This window comes from Vicia villosa, linkage group LG5 (genome assembly GCF_029867415.1).
Source record: "Vicia villosa cultivar HV-30 ecotype Madison, WI linkage group LG5, Vvil1.0, whole genome shotgun sequence".
Taxonomy (NCBI): Eukaryota; Viridiplantae; Streptophyta; class Magnoliopsida; order Fabales; family Fabaceae; genus Vicia; species Vicia villosa.
Genome location: NC_081184.1, coordinates 129,463,243 through 129,486,618, shown reverse-complemented (window position 1 = coordinate 129,486,618; position 23,376 = coordinate 129,463,243). Strand labels below are relative to the sequence as shown.

General features: G+C 36.6%; 2 protein-coding genes across 2 annotated transcripts; both read right to left on the bottom strand.

The window, feature by feature from the left end:
* Window positions 1-11,991: 11,991 nt before the first annotated feature.
* Window positions 11,992-12,849, bottom strand: LOC131605423 (uncharacterized). Its single transcript, XM_058877780.1, has one exon. It carries the CDS (start codon window positions 12,847-12,849, stop codon window positions 11,992-11,994), a length of 858 nt encoding a protein of 285 aa, XP_058733763.1.
* Window positions 12,850-13,477: 628 nt separating this feature from the next.
* LOC131605422 (uncharacterized) lies at window positions 13,478-13,825 on the bottom strand. The gene has a single exon (XM_058877779.1). It carries the CDS (start codon window positions 13,823-13,825, stop codon window positions 13,478-13,480), a length of 348 nt encoding a protein of 115 aa, XP_058733762.1.
* Window positions 13,826-23,376: the final 9,551 nt, after the last annotated feature.

The window sequence follows — 23,376 nt, the reverse complement described above, 5'->3', positions numbered from 1 at the left end:
AGCAATGATGAGAGACTAGTATGCTATTTATAATAAAACCTAACATACTAACTAATGGGCTTTTTCAGCAAGGCCCATTACACAAGCCAACTTAATAAACAAGCTAACTTAACAAATTAGGGCTTAAACACTAAAACCTAATTTAACATGCTAACAACCCTAGCATCTTCGACATCTGCATGCTAAACCCATCTTTGACTACAGCATGCACACTTCGACACCAGCATGTGAACAATCCTTCGACTTCATGCTTAACTCTGTCGAACTGTCGAACCAAGAAGCTACCCTTCGACAATACTAGAGTTCGATCCAATATCTCACAAATCTCCACCTTGGACCTAACTCTACAACGTCAAGGAACAGACTAGCTTTCTTCATGCAGCTTTATCAACTGCATACAGTGGAAAAACTTGCAACTCGGCAATGTCTTGGTGATCATATCAGCAGCATTGTCTTCAGTCGAAACCTTCAGCACTTGGACTTCTCCACGCTCGATTACTCCTCTGACGAAATGCAGCCTCACATCAATGTGCTTAGTTCGCTCATGATAGGCTGAATTCTTTGACAGGTGTATTGCACTTTGACTATCACATTTAACAGTGATACCTCGACCTTGAAGTTTCAGCTCCTTCGCAAAACCTTCAAGCCACAATGCTTCTTTCAGAGCTTCAGTGAGAGCAATATATTCCGCTTCAGTGGTTGATAGAGCAACAACCTTCTGAAGAGTTGCTTTCCAACTAATTGCTGTGCCAAACATAGTGAAAACATATCCAGAAATAGACTTTCTAGAATTCATACAACCTGCATAATCAGAGTCGACATATCCTTCTATTGCTGCTTTACTATCTTCACCCAAGGCTCCACCATAAATTAAGACTCTGTTTAGAGATCCATTTATGTACCTTAAAATCCACTTCAATGCTTGCCAGTGAGCCTTTCCAGGATTCGCCATGTACCTGCTTACAAGACTTACTGCGTATGCTATGTCGGGTCTAGTACATACCATAGCATACATCAAAGAACCAACTATATTAGCATATGGGATGCTATTCATATAGGCTCTTTCGACATCAGTACTGGGACACTGATCAATACTCAGCTTGAATTGAGGGTTTGTTGGAGTCACAACTGGCTTCGAATTCGACATACCAAACTTTTCAAGAATCTTCCGTAGATATGCCTCTTGAGATAGGCATAACTTCGACTTCTTTCTATCTCTTCGAATGTCAATTCCAAGAATCCTGGAAGCAGCTCCCAGATCCTTCATATCGAACTCCTTATTGAGTTCAGCCTTCACCCTCATCACATCTTCAACACTGTTGCTAGCTATGAGAATATCATCCACATAAAGCAACAAAATAACAAATGAATTACCAGGTCGAAATCTGAAGTAAACGCAGTGGTCGAACTGACTTCTAATGAAACTTATGCGTGCCATGAACTTGTCGAATCTCCTATTCCACAGTCGAGGAGATTGTTTCAGCCCATACAAAGATCTCTTTAACTTGCATACATAATCTTCCTTCCCCTTTTCGACATACCCTTCAGGTTGCCTCATCAGGATCGTTTCATCTAGATCACCATACAAGAACGCAGTCTTCACATCCATCTGTTCCAGTTCAAGATCGAACTGTGCCACCATGGCAAGCAACATTCGAATGGACCTATGCTTCACAACAGGAGAAAACACATCATTGATGTCGACACCTTCTTTCTGAGTGAAACCCCTTGCAACTAACCTTGCCTTGTATCTTTTCGACGTCACTCCTTCAATTCCTTCCTTAACTTTGAAAATCCATTTACAGCTGACTAACCTTGCCCCAACAGGTTTATTGATCAGTTCCCAAGTATGATTATCATGAAGAGATTTTATCTCATCATCCATGGCCTTCAGCCATTCAGTCTTATTTCGACTCCTCATAACTTCCTTATAGTCTCTGGGTTCTTCGTCTAGAACCTCACTTGCAGAGATTAAGGCATAAGCTATAAGATCTGCATATCCAAGTCTCTGAGGTGGCTTGACGACTCTTCTCGACCTATCTCTCGACAATAGGTAGTCATCGTCAGTTTCCTCAACTTCAGCATCTTCTGCTTCTTCTTCGACTTCATCTGGGATATGCAATTCAGCATCAACATGCTCCACCTCAACAGGAATCTCTACCTGTTCCAGCTCTTCGTCAGATGTTTCTGTACTTCGACTAACATCATCAGTTTTCTTAAAAGCCATTTCAGCTTCATTGAAAACTACATCTCGACTGGTGATACACCTCCTGTGACCTGGCTCTAGGCACCATAGCCTATAAGCTTTGACTCCATCAGGGTATCCCATGAACATGCATTTCAGAGCTCTAGGTTCGACCTTGTCTTGCCTAATGTGTGCATAGGCTACGCAGCTAAATACTCTCAGTTTGTCGAGATCTGGTGGATGTCCCGACCAAACTTCTTCAGGTGTCTTCATATCTAACGCTGTCGAAGGACATCTGTTTATCAGATATGTTGCTGTCGAAACAGCCTCAGCCCAGAACACCTTCTTTAACCCCGCACTAGTCAACATGCATCTGACTCTCTCCAAAATAGTTCGATTAAATCTTTCAGCCAAACCATTTTGCTGTGGAGTACCTGCAGTAGTTCTGTGCCTTGCAATACCAAAGGCAGCACAAAAACTGTCGAATGCCTCATTGCAAAATTCAAGGCCATTGTCGGTTCTCAACCTCTTGACCTTCCTGCCAGTCTGATTTTCAACCAGAGTCTTCCAACTTTTGAAATTCTCAAAAGTTTCATCCTTAGTCTTCTGGATGAATACCCATAATTTTCTGGAATAATCATCTACTATGGAGAGAAAATACCTTGCTCCTGAATGTGATGCACACCTTGCAGGCCCCCAAAGATCAGCATGGATGTAATCAAGGGATCCATGTGTTCTTTGTTTGCCTTTGTTGAACTTCACTCTGCAAGATTTTCCAAGTACACAAGGTTCACAAAACTTCAGCTTTTCGACTTTGTCTCCACCAAGCAGATTTTGTTTCCCTAATTCGACCAGACCCCTTTCACTGACATGGCCCAATCTCATGTGCCAGATTTCTGTCTTCGACAAAGGTTTCGTGGATACAACATTTGTCGAACCACTTACAACTTCAACCTCAAGGGTATACAAGCCTTGTTTCTTCACGCCTCTCAAGACTTCCTTCGACCCCTTCATGACTCTTAGGATACTTTTTTCTCCTTGGAAAACATATCCTTTCTTGTCGAATTCACCAAGAGAAAGCAAATTTCTCTTCAAATCAGGAACATACCTGACTTCAGTCAACAACCTTATTGACTCATCATGGAGCTTGAATCTCATAGATCCAACACCTGCAATCTTGCAAGCCTTGTTGTTTCCCAGCAATACTGATCCACCATCTTGATCACATAATTCCTCGAACAAGTCTTTGTTTGGAGTCATGTGCCAAGTGCAACCTGAATCCATAATCCACTCCTTCTTAGAGTCACTGCTTGAAACCACAAGAACATCAGATGATTCGAAATCATCTTGAACAATGGCAGCGTTGCCATTATCCTTACCTCCATGATATTTCAGGCGTTCAGGGCACACCTTTCTTGTGTGACCCTCCTTCTTACAATGGTAGCATCGAATGCCAGATGCTTCGCCACTGTAAGACTTCGACTGGCTTTTGCCTTTCTTCTTGTCGAACTTACCATCCTTTCGTAAGAGTTTTCCTTTAACGGCCAAACCTTCGCCAACAGTCGAAGGTTTATGCTCTTTTCGTTCATTCAAGTCCTTAGAGTACAAGGCTGATTGAACTTCTTCAAACGTCAGGGACTCCCTTCCATACAAGAGAGTTTCTTTGAAGTGGGCATGTGATCGAGGCAAAGAACACAATAGTAACAACGCTTGATCTTCATCATCGATCTTCACATCAATATTTTCAAGATCAAGAATCAGCTTGTTGAACATATCCAACTGCTCAGCCAATACTTTGTCTTCAATCATCTTGAATGAATACAAAGCTTGCTTCAGGTAGAGTCGATTTACCAGCGATTTGGTCATATACAAACTTTCAAGTTTCACCCATAACCCTGATGCCGTCGTCTCCTTTGATACCTGCCGGAGAACCTTATCACCAAGGCTCAACAGAATTGCGCTGTGTGCTTTCTCGATCATAGTTGTCTTCTCCGCTGCCGTTAATGCAGCATTCATGGCTGCCTCTCCCTTCAACGCTTCCAAACAACCCTGCTGAACCAGTAGGGCTTTCATCTTCAAGCGCCACAGACCGAAATCATTCACTCCAGTGAACTTTTCAATCTCATACTTTGTTGAAGGCATCTCATCCACGCTCACCGCACCAATTTGTTGTGAAAAACGATACCAATAACAAAGTATAATAGGGAATTAGAGAGGATAAGAAGAACACAAGAATTGGTTATAACTGCTATTCTTTCACTTTCTCTTTAAACAAGATTACAAGTTTACAAGAATAACAAATAACCTCTCTCACCCTTTATTAGGATTTGCAGCTTAGCAATGATGAGAGACTAGTATGCTATTTATAATAAAACCTAACATACTAACTAATGGGCTTTTTCAGCAAGGCCCATTACACAAGCCAACTTAATAAACAAGCTAACTTAACAAATTAGGGCTTAAACACTAAAACCTAATTTAACATGCTAACAACCCTAGCATCTTCGACATCTGCATGTTAAACCCATCTTTGACTACAGCATGCACACTTCGACACCAGCATGTGAACAATCCTTCGACTTCATGCTTAACTCTGTCGAACTGTCGAACCAAGAAGCTACCCTTCGACAATACTAGAGTTCGATCCAATATCTCACAGAAAATAAGATAAAAATGAAACAATAATCACATCAAAACTGACAGTGTCCTTCCCATAGGTAAGAGTAGACACTAGGTGGCCATAATTAAGAACCTAGTAACAAGCACAACAAGATAATTGCCTTATCTTTGTCATCAATCTTCATCGCTAGCCTCATGAGATCGGTGATTATATTGTTGGAGACATTGACATATTTCAGATTGAATCCTTCTTGCATCTTTAAATTTTATAATCCCCACTTCACAAACAATTTGTTCATTAACATCTTTGACATATACTGACTCTTCAATTTGTTCCAAACCTTCTTCAGTGTGGTTAGGTCCAAGATATGATGCATCACCTTGTCTAAAAAACGTAGATGAATCAATTTCGCGACCTTCTCCTCCATCTCCGCCCAATCGATATCTTCCATGTCGTTCTGTTTTGTATCACTCAACGCCTCTTATGAACTTTGATAAGCCAACAGATCATTAACCCTCCTTTGCTATAATATAAAATTACAAGTCCCGTCAAACCTTGTTACTTCGAATTTCGCACCAGAGTTAATCACATTTGATATCAATTGTTAGAACAACAATCACTATGGAAGATTAAAGATAAAAAAGTAAAAGACAATAAACGCGATCGATCCTTGTTAACATAGTTCGGTCAATATGCCTACCTCTACGACTATTAAGCAACTATACTTTCCTTTGTTTCGATCTGCTGAATTAAAATTACAGTATTACAAGTATTATATAATATTAGGGCTCAACTATAATATCACTTAAGGCCCCACAACTCCGAATTTCCCACCTATAATAATATTTACAATATGAGTCATACTCAATCATACCCATAATCTCAAGAATATGAGTTCCTCTTGCCATCAGGGCTGTTTATGGTATGGTTTAGCAAGAAAACTGAACCAAATCAAATAGAACCATAATAAAAGTTAAACCACCGAACCTAACCGTTTAAATTTATTCAGAATCGAACTGAACCAAACTATTGGTTCAGTATACCGGTTTTGAATTTTAAACTGTACCGAAATATTAACAATTTCTTAATAATTTCCTTTTTCAAATCTAGTGAACTGTTATAAATTTTAATAAAACAATTATTTAGTAGTTTAAGATTCTATTTTATCATAATAGGTATATCTCTTAACATTTGTCATTTTAATTTGAACAAACTTAATATGATTAACAAACATTTCTAAATTAATATGTTAATTATTAAAAAAATAATATTTTTGTGAGAAATATATTTTCCTTTTTAAATCATTTTTATATATTTACTGCATAACAATGCTATAAAACCACATAGTGTATACAATAAGAATAACAGTTCAGTTACAGTACAGTAACAATACGTGATTTAAAAGAACAGAAATGATATTTCTACACTACCCATTACACTTACACCGTATTTCTATACGGTTTTGGTTTTTTTAATATTTAATTATTAATTTTACTTTTTTCTGACACACACCAACCATGCACAGTGCACTTGTTGTCTTTTATACGGTGTAGAGGTAAAACTGTTGGTTTTAAGTGTAAAGATAGCAAGCCTCTTAAAAGAAATTGAGGCTATATTATGATAAAAGGAATTTTGTTATGAATTATTCTTGTAATGATGTATATATATATATATATATATATATATATATATATATATATATATATATATATATATATATATATATATATATATATATATAAGAGTACAAGTATCTGAATACTAATTGCCTATAATTGTCTAGTCTATAATTGCCTATAATAGAAATCCTATTTTAAATACAATTATGATACAATATACTTTGTCTAGTCTATAATTGTCTATACTTGAATGTCTTGATAATTGCTTTGACCTTCTTTAATGTGAATAATATGTGCGTATCCTTAACACCCCCTCAAGTTGGAGGTGGGATTGAGATCTCAAGAACACCCAACTTGCCGAGTAGTCGTTTATAAGTATCGCCTCCAAGAGGTTTAGTAAATATGTCAGCTAGTTGGTCAAAAGATCGGAGATAAGAAGGGCTGATAAGACCTGATTTAATTTTCTCATGAACGAAATGACAATCAATTTCAATGTGTTTTGTGCGTTCATGAAAAACTGGGTTTTCGGCGATGTGAATAGCAGCTTGACTATCACAATGAACGGTGATCGGTTGAGGATGATCAATGCCGAGATCCGAGAGAAGATATTTTAACCATTGTAACTGGGAAGATAAAGTTGCAAGGGAATGATATTCTGCTTCAGCAGAGGAACGAGAAATTGTTGGTTGCTTTTTGGTTTTCCATGATATAGGATTAGAGCCCAACATGGTAAAATAGCCGGTAGTGGAGCGACGAGTAGTAGGACAACCAGCCCAATCAGAGTCGGCATATCCAACTAAATTGAGGGAGTTAGAAGCCGAAAGAAATAAGCCTTTGCCGACACTCCCTTTAAGATATCGGAGAACTCGTGTGGCCGCATCGAGATGAGTTGTACATGGAGATTGCATGAATTGACTGAGAGTGTTAACAGCAAATTGGATGTCGGGCCGTGTCACTGTTAAATATAATAGACGACCAATGAGGCGACGATAGATTGTCGGATCAGGAAGAGGGCTTCCTTCATTGGGCCATAAACGGAGGTGTTGCTCCATAGGAAAATCTGATGGTCGGCAACCAATCATACCAGAGTCGGATAAAATGTCAAGTGTATATTTCCTTTGACATAAGACTATTCCCTTTTTAGAACGGGATACTTCGATACCTAAGAAGTATGAAAGATTTCCAAGATCTTTGATGGAAAAGGCCTGGGCGAGAAATTTCTTGATATCGGAGATAGCGTCTTCGTTATTTCCAGTGATGATGATGTCATCTACATAAACGAGTACAAATATAGTCGTGTGATTACTTTTGAAAGTGAATAGACTATAATCAGAGGTGGATTGATGAAAACCCTTTTGAATGAGGGTGGTGGAGAATTTTGAGAACCATTGACGGGATGCCTGTTTGAGACCATAGATGGATTTGTTTAATTTGCAAACACATGATTTCCCTTTATGAGAGAAGCCGGGTGGTAATTTCATGTAAACTTCTTCATTAAGGTCTCCTTGGAGGAAAGCATTGTTAACATCAAGCTGATGTAACAGCCAGTTTTTAATGGCAGCAATGGAGAGAAGGAGTCGAACCGTGACGAGTTTGGCAACCAGTGCGGATATTTCATGGTATTCAATACCATGTACTTGATTGTAGCCTTTGGCGACTAAACGAGCCTTATATCGCTCAACGGTACCATTAGAGTGATATTTAATTTTGTATACCCACTTGCAACCTATGGCGGTTTTGCCATTCGGGAGAGGAGATAAAACCCAAGTGTTGTTGGATTCAAGGGCGTGGATTTCTTTAGTCATAGCGTCATGCCATTCAGCTGATTTGATAGCTTGAGAATAAGATGTTGGTTCTTTATTTTCAATGATATTAACAAGAAGAGCTCGATGAGAAGTGCTCAAATTGGATAAAGAGAAATAGTTCTTTAATGGGAAGGCACTCTGTGATGTGACATTATTAATGTCACATACGTGGTCCGTGAGGCGAATGAAAGGAGTACGAAGACGTTGAGGATAACGACATTCTGCAGGATTGATCGCTGTAGGTGAATGTTGTTGGGGAGTTTCTACAGGAATGGATGGAATATTGGATGGAATATTCGATGAGTTATCATCCTGAGGGGTGGGAATGGGCACAATTGTGTCATCATAATGACTAATGCCGGGAGAGATACTTGATGCAGGTAATAAGTTGGAAGAGGAATCATCAAATTCACAATCAAGGATTTGAGTGTTGATGCTTATGTTGTTAGCGATGGAAAGAGTTTGAAGGTCGTGATAAGGAAACATGGTTTCAAAAAATTGAACATCGCGAGAGACATATATTTTGCGAGTGTGCATATCGTAGATGTGGTATCCTTTTTGATTAAAAGGGTAACCGACAAAAATACCAGGTTTGGCTCGTTCATCGAATTTGTGTTGAATGTTCATATTTTTGGCAAAACAGAGACATCCGAACACACGTAGTGATGAGTATGAAGGAGGAGAACCGAGTAAAATTTGATGAGGAGATTTATATTTCAGAATGGGAGTAGGAAGTTTGTTTATGAGATAAGCGGCAGTGAGCATGCATTCACCCCAAAAGGAAAGGGGTAATTTCGCTTGGAAACGTAATGCTTTTGCGACGTCGAGAAGATGACGATGCTTGCGCTCCACAACGCCATTTTGTTGAGGGGTTGCAACGCAGCTGCGTTGATGAGTAATGCCATGATCATGAAACCATGTTTGGATTTGTTTGGACAAAAACTCTGAACCATTGTCGGAACGAATAGCTTGAAGTTGGGGAAGAAAGATGCCCCCATCGCCGGAATTAATTTTATTAATTTTAGTGTTGAATTGGTGATTGATTTGATTAAAAAAATGAATTAGCGTAGTAAATGTTTCAGATTTATGTTGCATGAGATATAACCAAGTACATCGTGAATAATCGTCGACAATTGTTAAAAAATATCGTGATCCATTATGTGATGGAGTAGAGAATGGACCCTAAATATTGACATGAATTAACTCAAAACAATGAGATGAATATGATGTTCTTGAAGAAAAAGGTAAACGTGATTGTTTTGCACGCGGACAAACGTCGCAAACAAAATTTTTATTTGCATTAATATTTGGAGAGTTCTTAACAATAAATTGAAAGCAGGAAATAGATGGGTGACCGAGGCGTAAATACCATAGGTCAGCCTTATTACATTGCTTAGAACTAAAAAAAGAACTTGATGGATGGTCAAGGCAATAGTGATCCTTGTCATCTTTATTTAATGGTGGTTCTTCATTCAGATAGAAGAGTCCATTCCGAGCACTACCCCGACCAATCGTCTTCTTCGTTGCTCGGTCATGAAATATGCAACCAGAGGATGAGAAAATAATATCACAATGTATTGATTTTGTTAATTGTGAAAGAGATAATAGATTATATTTGAAAGATGGAATGTGATAAACATTCGTGAGTGTAAGTGACGGCGAGCAATGAATATTGCCGATGTGTTTCACGGACGCGTGAGAGCCGTCGGGTAATTGAACAAGTATATTTTTATGAACAGGTGAATATGAAGAAAAATAAGAAAGAGATGTGCATATGTGATTTGAAGCGCCAAAATCAATAATCCAAGAAAAAGGAACACAAGTAAAAGCGGGGTACTTGCTAAATTCACAGATGATCCTATAGTGTCCTCTTTGGCTAAGAGAGATAGGAGTTTTTGGTATTGTGCGCTTGAGAGTTGAGTAGCAGAAGTAGATGGGAATGGTTCAAATTTCTTTGGTGGCTTATTTGGAAAGCCATGAATCTGATAGCAAGTACCAATAGTGTGACCATACTTATTGCAATTCTCACAGTACGGACGCTGCCGTTTGCCTTGAGTGCGATACTGCACTTTAGAAGCTTGAAGCGCTGTTGATTCCTCAGCAGGGAGGGGTCGAAAATTAATCTCTTGTTGTTTCTCTTCCTGGCGTACGATGTTATAAATACGCTGAACTGAAGGAAAAGGATCCATGAGGAGAATTTGATTGCGGACGGCCGAGAATCGGTCATGGACGCCCTGAAGAAATTCCATGGCCCGGTCCTGATTTTGTTGATCAATAATACTCTTGGCATTACCGCAGATGCACAAATTGATAGGTGCGATGGAATGGAGTTCATCCCAGAGAGATTTCAACTGAGTAAAATACAGAGCTACAGACATGCCCTCTTGTTTTAGGACAGAGATAGATTGTTTCAATTGATAGATTTTCGGAGCGTTGGACTGAGAGAAATGATCCTTGAGATCGGTCCAGATTTGTGCCGCCGTTTCAGCATAGAGAATGCTAGGGCGAATCTCGGTTGAAACCGAGTTGAGAATCCAGCTTGCAACCATATCGTTGCAGCGGCGCCACTTAGAGATATCATCAGCCTTCTTTGGACAGGTTAGGGTTCCATCGACAAACCCGAATTTGTTTTTGGCACGAAGTGCCATTATTACGGCTCGGCTCCATGAACCATAGTTGTCGACCGTGAGTAGAGGTGTAACAAGGACAGTTGCAGGGTTGTCGGAATGATGGGTGACGCATGGATCGACGGGTTTTGTGAAGGTGGTGGAACATCTGACATGATGATGCGAGTGAGTGAGTGAGTGAGTCGATGAAGAAGGATTGAAACAGGATGATAAACACAAACTAAGGGAGATTAACCAGAGAAAAACTGATACCATATGATAAAAGGAATTTTGTTATGTATTATTCTTGTATATATATATTCTTATATATATATATATATTCTTATATATATATATATATATTCTTTTATATATATATATATATATATATATATATATATATATATATATATATATATATATATATATATATATATATATATATATATATATATATATATATATATAAGAGTACAAGGATCTGTATACTAATTTGTCTGGTCTATAATTGTCTATACTTGAATGTCTTGATATTTGCTTTGACCTTCTTTAATGTGAATAATATGTGCGTATCCTTAAGATATATCAAACCATTATGGGGACAACTTCTCTACCCATCACAAAAAATTGGGTAGTGTACATTCAACCAATTATATAATGCCATCTAATTTTAACACAATTAATTATTTATTAAATATTACAATTGATTGTTGTTTTCAAGGCATTTTACATGGGAGGTAACCTTACCCAACTTTTTGAGTTGGATAGATAAGAATTCACCAACCATGATACCATAAGTGGTTACTTGTTTTCGATTCCCGATCCGTTCGGCAAGTTTTGATTCGGTTAACCACAGTCTGGTTGAATTATTGAACAGTTTCATAAATTATGGTTCAGTTCAGTAACCGAATAAAATTGTTTGGTTATTTAACAACAATTTGATTTGGTTCTGAAGATTTTTCGGTCAGCCCTACTTGCCATAATATTGAGAAATGGATCCCTATGGCAACGAGAAAGTGCATAAAGTGTGCACGATACTATTTTTGTAGAAGATCTAAACCTTATTTATTGATTACAAAGATGGATACAATACAAGTAGTATATTTTAAATAAAAACAAGCAATCCATCAACTTGTAAAAAGAAAGAAAGAGTTTTTTATGATGAAATTAAGGGCAACCTAGCCTCGTTCTTTTCCTTCCCAAATTCTTCATCTGCTAGCTTCTCATGTTTCTCCTTGCAGTAAATGTACAACACCGTAAGAACCGCATTACCGTAAAGCGAAAGCATAGCAAATATTGGAGAAATCACTAAAATCAGTACCCAGCTATAACCAGTTATCCACACCAACACTAATTGTAATGACCCAAACAAGCAAGAGATTGAGAAGATCAACCTCTTCATTCCTTTCACCAATTTCCAACTCCTTCTCAATGGTTCAAAACCCCAAACTGATTCCACCACCACTATAACTTTCGCCAAACTAAAGTTAATCATCAAATAAATCAGAAGAGGGAGAAAAACAAGCATTACTAAAACCACAGCTAAATAAGAGTAAGCTTGGAGGTTGACACCGCCTAGATATTTGATGAGAAACGAAACAACTCCAATGACAAGTCCAACCAGAAAAGAGCCGACGATGAAGATGGTGAAGATGAGGATGTCGGTGGCGAGTAACGGGAAGAAGGAAGTTGAGATGGATTTGAAGGCTTCTTTGAGTTTGATAGGTTGATTAAAAAAGGATTGGTAAACGCTATAAGTGATGGAGATAAATGCACAGAAGGTGAAGATGGAAGAGATAAGGAGGAAGAGAATAGAAACTAGGGTGAATATTAAGGTGGGGTAGATGGTCTCCTGTTGTGGTTGTTGTTGAAAGTGTTTGGCAAGCAAGTTGACGAAAAAGGAGATGAAAATTGGGGGTAAGATGAAGATTAGGGAGAGAGTGAGGTAATGGCGAGGTTGAGCTTCTATAACCCGTTTAGATTGAGAAAGAACATCCCAGATTTTTGGAGCCATGGTGTAAGAGGGAGAAGAGGTTAATGCAAGTGAAATGGGATTGATCTCTCTCTATTATTACATTTTCTATGCAACTATGAAACAAAAATTTGCTTAGTAAGTGGACGGTGCTTTTAATGTTGCTGTTTTATTTTTTAACTTTCATCTCCATAAACTTCCATTAAAGATTAGTCAAGGCGATAATAACTAATATTGCTTTTATTTTTTTTATCAAAGATGAATTTTTATATATTAGTAGCGTACGTAACTTCTTTTTATATTTGTAATTTGAGTATATGATTATTTGTAAATCAACATATAATTGATCATGTGAGAAGATTGATGTTTGAAGATATATTCCAACAAGTTTTTCTAACAATTTAAAAGTTACCCTTACATCAAAAGGTGTTAAAGACAATCTTGATATATATAGAAACTTTATCTCCAATAATACTTCCCGTATCACTTTTCCTTCAACAACATGTTTTCCCATTGTAGTAATTATCAATCGAGTTTCATTGGACAACCTTAAAGATTGATCTATGTTTCTCAACAACATGACTAACACTTAAACTTTCGATCTCAATTTATGATTTATAAGTCCAGAAGTAGTGATTGTGTTGAAAAATGTCTGGAGTATGGACACCAATTACTGTATCATGGAGTTGGCTGAATAAGGAGTATCATAGCTCAAATATAGCAAGTCCAAAATATAATCATTAATCATATCAAAAGTTGCATTCTTAGGAGCTATTATAGCCCTATCTTGGAAAAAAGATATATCATTCAGGTCATCTTTGAGTGATGGATATTTTTTATCAACTACAGAGGCACAAGGATCACCAAAACTTGGAATAAAAAAATCAGGTGGAATATAAAATGTGTTATCCACATAATTGCTTTCTCCAATGGTTCCATCATCGATTCCCAAAACCCACTTAGAAAACCTTTGTCTCTCTTCAACATCGAAACTTAAAGACCCATTAAGAAGCCTCATGTTTTTTGAAAATGTCATAAAATCACAAATATCCTAAAGATTTGATGAATTAATAGCAGAATGCACAATTTCTTCTCTAGCTCCTTTAGGTATAACTGGAAAAATTTGATGAAAGTTTCCACCTAACACTACAATTTTTCCATCAAATGGAATGTTCAAATTTTGTTCATGGTAACACTGGAGAACATCTTTAAAATTTTGATCAACAACTTTAAAATAATGTTTATGCATCATTGGTGCTTTATCCCATATGATGAGCTAAAGGAGTATTTGGTGTTATGGAGCATGTTGAACATTTATGGGTATATAAAACTTTGAATGTGCATTTCTTCTACTAGGTATAAGTAATGCAACAATCCCACTCAAGGCAACAATTAAAACAATCTCCGCTCTTGACCTTATAGAAGCCCAAATGGCTCTCCAAATAAATATCTTCCCTGTTCCATTATAAAGAGACCAAGTTTGCCTCTGTTGACCCTTGTCACGATTATGTCATAAATGTTGCTTTACTCGGAAGTCATTGTTAACACTAATCGAACATGTTCCTCAGCCAAAGCTTGTCAGTCATAATTCAATTCATCATATATCAATATGTTCCGACTTTTGGAAATCAACGATGTATTTGACTGTGGCCTTGACCGGAAATCAGATAAAAATTTTATGTGTCTTTGTAACACCATCTCAATTTTTTAAGTGTAGATCTTCAATTATTCATAAGTTAATATTAAATCTTCACAACATAAAATAAGAATTACATAATATTTTATTCCATAAACTTTCTATCTACATATTATGGTAAAGACTAAGGTGAACCTACTACTATGTGGTTCACCATGAACCACTAATTGAAACCGTTAAATCAAGTAGTTCTACTAAATCTTATGATATTCTTTAAGTACTGAATTTTTATCTCAATATCCAAAAAAAAAATCATTTGCCTGAATTGATAAACATGTTTTGATGTATTGTTGGTACCATCATCCTCTAATCATCTTTCTTCTTCTAATCACACTACTTTTCCTTTTGGTTTTTGTGCTACATTATTTTCTTAATAATATCATTTTCATCGGTTATAGTGTCCATCAATTCCAGTTGAAAACACACTATTTAACCTCTTTTTCCTTGCTTTTGTTTTTTTGAATATGATCTTGAAAGAAATATGATGTTCAATTTTATGTTGAGATTCTCAATTTATCTGATAAGTAATTAATGAAAAGGAATAAGAAAAAACTTAAAATACAACCCAATGGAAAAGAAGAATGAGCAATGAATCAAAAAAGGATACTTTTTTTACCATAAACCTAATCGATGAAAGCAAAAATTTCAAATTTGAGTCATAGCAATTGAGTTATAAACAAGTTCATCTTCTTTTTATGTTGAACCATGACACAAACAACTTAATTGTTTTGATTAGTTTTTTCTTTTTTTGAAATTTCTTTTTATGAATGATAATGACAACTGAGGCAAATACTTTTTACAGTTCAGATTTATTATTATAAGAGGAGAGTTGGTAAAAAATAAGAGAAAATAGCTACCATGGTCGAGAGAAAGGAAATGGGCGAAAGTGTGATTTAGGTTCTGTTTGGTAAAACTAGCTGATAGCTGATAGCTGGTAGCTTTTAGCTGGTAGCTGGTAGCTGGTAGCTGATAGTTGGTAAGCTAATGTGAATGTTTGGTAAATTAGCTGTTTCATTAGCTGATAGATACAAAATGTCATTAATGGCATTTTAATTAATTAGGGTAATAATATATTTTAGTTAAAATAATAAGGGTATTAATGGAAGAAAAACTCACAAGCTAAAAGCTACAAGCTCAAAAGCTACTTCAAATAGCTTTTGAAAAAAAAGCTAAAAGCTAGTAAAAAAGCTACAAGCTAAAAGCTAAAATAGAGTTACCAAACAGAGCTTTTTTATTAATACGAGCTAAAAAGCTAAAAGCTCTTTTTTTTGTCTTACCAAACAGAATCTTAGTGTGGCATTATGTTGTAAGATCATATAAGTTTATTTAATCCAATGACTTGTAGTTATTTTTTATGATGGTCCATCCGTGGGAGATTTGTTTAAACCCTCACCCTAGCTGCCACCATATATATATATTTTTTTAAACTGAAGAAAATATTAAAAGAGAAAACAAACATACACAAAAACAGGGGGGGACAACACCAAAACCCCTAAAGAGAGCATAACCTAATTCTAGGAACACCTTCCTTATCTAAAAGGAAGTCTTTAGCAATAGTAGAATGAACAAAATTAAACCAAGCATAGCTACGAGACGTAAAACCTATGTTCGCCAAAGTATCAGCGCAAAAATTGGCCTCCCTAAAAGCATGGGATACTCCATAGTGCCAAGGATCGCAACACAGTTGAGCCAACGAGATCTGATACTCCACAGAACCAAAGAAGAGTTACTAAAAGCATTTACAACCAAAGTGCAATCAGATTCCAACCAAATATTCTTCCAACCCAAATTTATGATCTTTTCCATGGCTAAAATGGCTAAAACAGCTGCCACCATATATTATATATAGATAAAGAATTATTATAACATACAGTTACATTGAAAATCAAGGAGACGTATTTGCCTATGTATTAAGACATCGCTCAAATAATTCCAAGTAATTTCACAAATAACATATGGCCTTGATAGTTGATTTGACGCCAATAATTTTGAGAATAAACTCCTTAAATAAATTTGTGTACCCCAAATTTTCACCTTTATAATTTAACATCATTAATTGTTTTGATTTCATCATATGATGTATGAACTTTGACATGATTAAGCAATATCCTTAAATAAAATTAGTAACAAACCCGTGCGACACGGGTTCTAGTACGGGACGGACATTTGTTTCAGATGTATATTTTTAATAGAAAAAAATCTATATTAAAAGTACTTAACATTTTGTGAAAAAAATAACAATAATTAAAATTAAATTGTGTCTAAAGAAATTCAGGAACAAAATTGAAAGTAACAAAATGTAATTGTGTCTTATTGGAGTATATTTTCCACATAGGCTTATCTATCTGTATCAGCATTTTACTTTGCTATTTCTGGTTGGTAGTTATAGTTTGTTATCCACGTGTCCTTTGCTTAATGGCTCTTTCAAGGTGTCATACCCCAAAATTTGCCCATGTTATTTTCCACACATAAAATCAAAACAAAAGACAAAGCTCTAAAACACACTCTCCTATACAAAAGCTCTGAACTAGGGTTTGATTAATTCAATGGAAAATCATTGAATCAATGGCTCAAGATGGTTCCATAGGGTCACTAACATCCCAAAGTATCTCCATATAAAGTTTCAAGTCAAACAGAGCAAATTTAGTCCCTCAAATCCTGATTAGGTCAACAGTCGACTCCCAAGGGCAAAACAGTCATTTCAAGTCAATATACAGTCAAAATTCAAGATATTTGGTCAACAAACATCCTCATAACCCTAAAATCATCATTTGTTCAAGGTTTGATCATGATGATGCGAGGAAAGATCAGAAAAGTCAAAAGTCAAAAGTTACTATTTTGGGCATGAACTGAAAAAGTCAACCAAACTGTGGAAATTCACCAAATATTCATACTTCATCAGAAAAATTCCCACTAAAGCTCATTTTAAAGGGAATTCATTCCTCTATCCAATGGTCCAAGAGTCGGAGCTCATAGGTCAATGGTTTAAGAGATATGACTTCATACATTACAGGTCCTTTTCAAAAGTCAACAAAAGCCACTTTTTTCAAAAAGGACATACAAGGAGCATGGAAAATGATTTTGATATGAGACCAAAGACACTGGTTAGAGGACTCTCCAAGGTTTCTAAAATGTCTTAGAACACTTCCATACCTCAAAAATTGAGGGAGAAACGCTTTGTCAAAGTTGGACTATCTTGGAAAAAATGTGTGAAGAGAAAAGGTTCAAAACTCCAAACATTTCCAAATGGGCCTATGTTTTTTTCACCCAAACTTCATCTTAGGCCCATGCACGTCCTAGAAATATATTTTTTCATTTGGTATTGTTTTTATTGATATTTTATGGTTTTTATTTATTAAAAATCATAATTTAATCATGTAAAAAAATAAAAATAAAAGATATGATTTTTTCTCCAATCTCAAGCCAAATATCAATCAAATTTCCTCATTAAAACAATAAAATTTCGTCCACATAATTAGAGGTGTAAAAAATCAATCAAAGTCCAAATTTGGAAGCTTGTATCAAATCAAATTTCCCATATTTTCAATCAAAGATCTCTTGAGATTCAAGACTGAAGATTCACCCTAAAATCATCTCTATAAGTACATGAACCAATCCACATACTAGGGTTCACGTTTTTGCAGTCTCAAAGGCACTAACCGAGTCTCTCAAAATTCAAAGAAAATTGGAAATCGTTTTTAGAGTTGCGGCTTGATTCAGACCAAAAGAGGTGTCTCAATCGATTCCTGAAGGATTCCTGGACGTAAACGCACCCTTTCCAACAACCAGAAGTCTTCAAACGATCTCCAATTTGCCACGGTTTGTCTCTATCTTATCTTGTTCGATTCAGTTAATTTATGCATCATAAAAACTGTTTCGTTGCATATTCATGTTCGTATCAATGCATAGAAGCTTTCTGGATCGCTGGTTTTGAGTTTTGATGCAGGGATTGCAAAACGCCATTGTTAGGTAATAGGAGCTCTGATTTGGGGCTATGAGTTGTAGGCTAAATTGGCCAAAATTAATGTCACTACTGGATTCAGGATGGATTTATTAGTTGATCTGTGTATTTATTTGTTATTTACAACTTGGTTTGTGGAGTTTTTTGAAAACGCAGGAATTGGCTATGAAAGCATTCGTAGCAAAACCATAGCTGTATCGTGGGCAAAAAGTCAGTCTTCTTGAGGAAGACGAAGACTAGGCGCGCTGGTTTTAGATTTAAAATTTTCTTTAATCTTTTGTTTATGTTATATCGGTACGGTGTTGTTATGTTATCAACAAGTTAACCTGGCGCAGATGGCAAAGCCTGATGCATGTAACCTTATGGGAACGGGTTCGATTCCTGAGGTTGCATATAATTACATTTTTAGTGGTTTGTTCACTCCACCGATCCAGTGCGTCACATAGGCACGTACCTACAGTACACCATCACGCATCTACCTTCAGATGTTTCTAACAATCAGATCCAACACATCATGTTGAAGGATCATCACATGGACACTCAACCATGCAGCACAGGATTAAGAGCTAAGTCTTTTAATTTTGATTTATTTATCTACTATTATGTAAATTAGTTTTCACTTATACATATATACATATTGTTTTTTTAATAAATTTATTTTTATATATATAATAAAACCTTTTATTTTTTATATATATATAATAAAACTTTTATTTTTATTTATAATATAACTTCTATTTGGTTTATTTGATTATTATTTTTTATTTTATTTAATTGATTTCTTAAATCCACGTTCTTTCATAAAATCATAACTAATTTGTTTTAATTAACAAAAATTATGGGAATGTTTTTTTTCTTTCCGATTAAATTTACTGTCTATCGATTTGATTAATTAGGTTGAGAAACCAATAATTAATAAGATCGATTATTTACTCTATTAACCATAGTTAACTTGTGCCCTAATCAGGGTTTAGGACGAACATTCATATACACTGAAAAATTTTCTTTTCTGTTTATGCCTTTTCAGGGTTATCGACATGGTTCACTCCGGCAACGCGCCTGATCAAAAAAACCAGAGCTAAGTATCTTATATTTAAAGCATATTTTATTTTCTTTTAAAATCAAGGGTTTGTCTTGCCTTCACTATTTCTGCCTTTGCCTTTTTCAGGGTTACCCCCGAGGCTTTCCGCCAACCATATCAGATCAAATTCGAAGCTAAGTGTCTTTTATTATTATTTTATTTATTAATTTCATTATTTTTACTTTTATGGTTAATAAAGTTCGCCTTCGAACCGGTAATGGACTCACTCTCTGTTTTCTGTCTCTTCTTTTTCCTTTTCAGGGTTTGTCAAATGCCAAAGCTACGTCGTTGGTAACCCTAAACCCTATTTTATTTTATGCTTTATTATTACTTATGTCAAACCCTATTAAGGGATCCGCTGGTTACAATTTCCCTCCCCCATATCTGTTTGATTATATTATTTAAATGCGTGGTTAGTAATCCTAGGGAGTGCAACCTTTGAACTGAACATAGAATCACTAAATTTACAAGATAATATATTTGAATATAATCACATGATTGGTGCACACACGCACACTTTTGGGTAACCTCTCTGTTGCCTTGTTGCCTGTTCCTGTTGCCTTGTTGCCTTGTATTTTTTGCAGAATAGCCAGTCCCTCGAATATGAGGATACTGTGAATACAAGATTACACTCAAAGATGTTTTTGATTCATGGCAAACTCAAATAAGCATTCAAACAACAAGACGGAAGCAGAAAACTTAAAGAAAAGCAAGCATTGATCACTCATAGGTCAACCCATTATGTTTATATGTTTATAGGTTGCCTCAACACAAGCAAAACAAGAAGAATGCAGAAAAACAGCAGTTAGGTCGACCTACCATCAACCCAGGTCGACCTAAAATGGAGAAAAATTCATATATCCCTGCTAGGTCGACTCACACATCATTTAGGTCGACCTAAATTGATGAATTCTACATACCAGCCTGTTAGGTCGACCTACACATCAACTAGGTCGACCTAATCTGTGAAAATGTCCCCAGAATGCATCAGAAGAGGATTCTGGTCGACCTACTCCTTCAACAGGTCGACCTAACTGAGAGCAAAATTCTGCAAGCTCTGTTAGGTCGACCTAAGCACTACAAGTGGTCGACCTAACTGATCAAGAAAGTTCAAAAATCAGTTTTTCTTGGTTCTAACTGGTATGCAATCATATATATTGTGCAAGGGTAATTATTCAAGCACCACCAACGACTGAAAGATACACAAACGCTTCTCATCTTCGTTCTTCATCATCTCCAACACAATTACACATAATCATTCTTGCGTTGCGGGTTAGTGATGAGTTCGATAACGTCCATGGAACGGAATTGAAGATTCCTAGTGGGTGAAGGTTTGTGGGGTTTGTTGGTGAATAAAATCTGCGGGTTTTGTCCTCCACGACGGGTGGTTCTTGGGGGTTTTTATCAAGAGGCGTTCATTGAGGATTCGGCTGAGTGTAACGATTGAGGAACGGGGAGTTCAAGGAATCAAGACACTGCAGAAGGGAATCAAAGTGAAGCTCTTGGATAACCTTGATCTGGCTCAAGATTAAGGGGGAAGAAGATTCAAAGGATCGACATAATTGGTTTATCGTTTATCGCTTTGTTATCTTCTTTGTATATACTACTTTCAACATTAATGAAAGATTACCCAATTTCAATTTGGAATTGGGGGCAGACGTAGTCGTAGCGAGGACGATCGACGAACTGCCTAAACAAATATCGTGTTCTTGTCGCTTTTACTTTCTCTTTTACTTTCTGTTCATAATTGGTTATAAGTGCAAAATTGATCAACGATTCAAGTGTTAAAATTGTGAATTAAAGTTCTGCACAAACATCACAATTCACCACAACTTGAATCACTATCAATTTGAACGTATCACCAAGTGTTTGTGTTTTTCCTTAATCCAATCGTACTGCATTGCAAATCAAAGTTGTCAATCTAGAAGTTAATTGGTTTTCAGTTGTTAAACGTATTGGTTAGCCATCATATTACTTCACCATCAATTCCACTTACTTTTTGGTTTTGAAACACATACGACCTTTGCAATAGCGGTCCGGAATAGACGCAAGTCGATTCAGAACCGCTTTCGCTCGAGTCAGTAGAAAAATCCGTAAAAACTTAGTGAGATCTATTCACCCCCCCTCTAGATCTTTAGGCCAGCGTCTAACAAGTGGCATCAAGAGCTCTGGTTTATTCCGTGCTACGTGAAACACTTATTGGAAAGATGGCTTCCGGACCTAAAGGGGCTCATAATAGAGCTCCAGTTTTCAACGGAGAAAACTACGGCTATTGGAAGGATTGTATGTGTGTCCATATCAATGCAATTGATAGGAACATCTGGACAGCTATTGTCAATGGTCCATTTCAGATCACCATGACAAATGCAGCTGGTGCAGTTGTTCCAAAACCAGAAGATACTTGGAATGCTGAAGATGAAAAGAAATATGCATACGATTGGAAAGCGAGAAACATTCTAATCTCAGCTCTAGGAGTTGATGAATACTATCGCGTTTCCCATTGTAGATCAGCTAAAGCTATGTGGGACACATTGCAAGTTGCCCACGAGGGAACGGATGATGTCAAACTAGCTAGGATCAATACGTTAACTCAAGAGTTCGAACTTTTCCACATGGAAGATGGTGAAACCATCGAAAGCATGCAGAAAAGATTCGTTCACCTGAAAAATCGATTAAATTCTCTTGATAGACCTGTTTCCAATGCAGTTGCTACTAACAAAATCTTAAGGTGTTTGAACAGGGAATGGCAGCCCAAAGTTACAGCAATTAAGGAAGCAAATGATCTCAACACTTTAGACATTACCACTCTCTTTGGTAAACTAGAGGAACATGAACAGCATCTTAAATGCCTTGACATGCATGAGAAGAGGACAAAGAAAGAAAAGAACATGGAGAAAGAGGTAGAGAAGAAGTCAATAGCTCTAAAAGCTTCGAGCTCCAAGACCTCAAAACGAGAGCCAAAGGATAGTGACACAAGTGATGACGAAGACTCCGATGATGAGGAAATGGGACTGTTTGTGCGAAGATACAACAAATATCTAAAGAAAAATGGAGCAAAACATTCCGACAAAGGATTGATCAACTATAGAAAGCAATCAAACATGTTCAAACAAGATGACGACAACAAAGGAAAGATCAAAGGTCTTTGCTTCAATTGTGGGAAAGCCGGTCACTACAAACCGGATTGTCCATACCTTAAGAAAGAAAAGGAGAAGAACCAAAGAAAAGGTCATAACAAATCTAAAAGAGCTTACATAGCATGGGAAAGTGATTCATCTAGTGAAAGCTCGTCAAGCGATGAAGAAGAATCAGCAAACCTATGTTTCATGGCTCATCAAAACAAGAAAAAGAAAGCTGAAAAGTGTCTTGACATTGCCGAAAGGTTGTGGTTCCTTGATAGCGGATGTTCAAGACACATGACTGGAGACCTATCTCTTTTCGTTGAGTTTCAAGCAAAGAAAAAGGGGTATGTCACCTATGGAGATAACAATCGGGGAGCCATACTTGGTAAAGGAAGTGTAGGTAACCCTTCTACCACTACTATAACTGATGTGCTGCTAGTAGAAGGTCTTAAACATAATCTTTTAAGTATAAGTCAATTGTGCGACAAAGATTTTAAAGTAATGTTTACAAATTCTGGATGCACAATAGAACATACTAAGAAAAGAGACATTATGTTTAAGGGCTTAAGAGTAAACAACATCTACATGCTAAACTTGGATGAGGTATCTAAGTCTAGTACCAAATGTCTAGTTGCTCTAGGCGATGACTCATGGCTTTGGCATAGACGTCTCGCCCACATAAATTTTGACTTACTAAATAAAGTTGTCT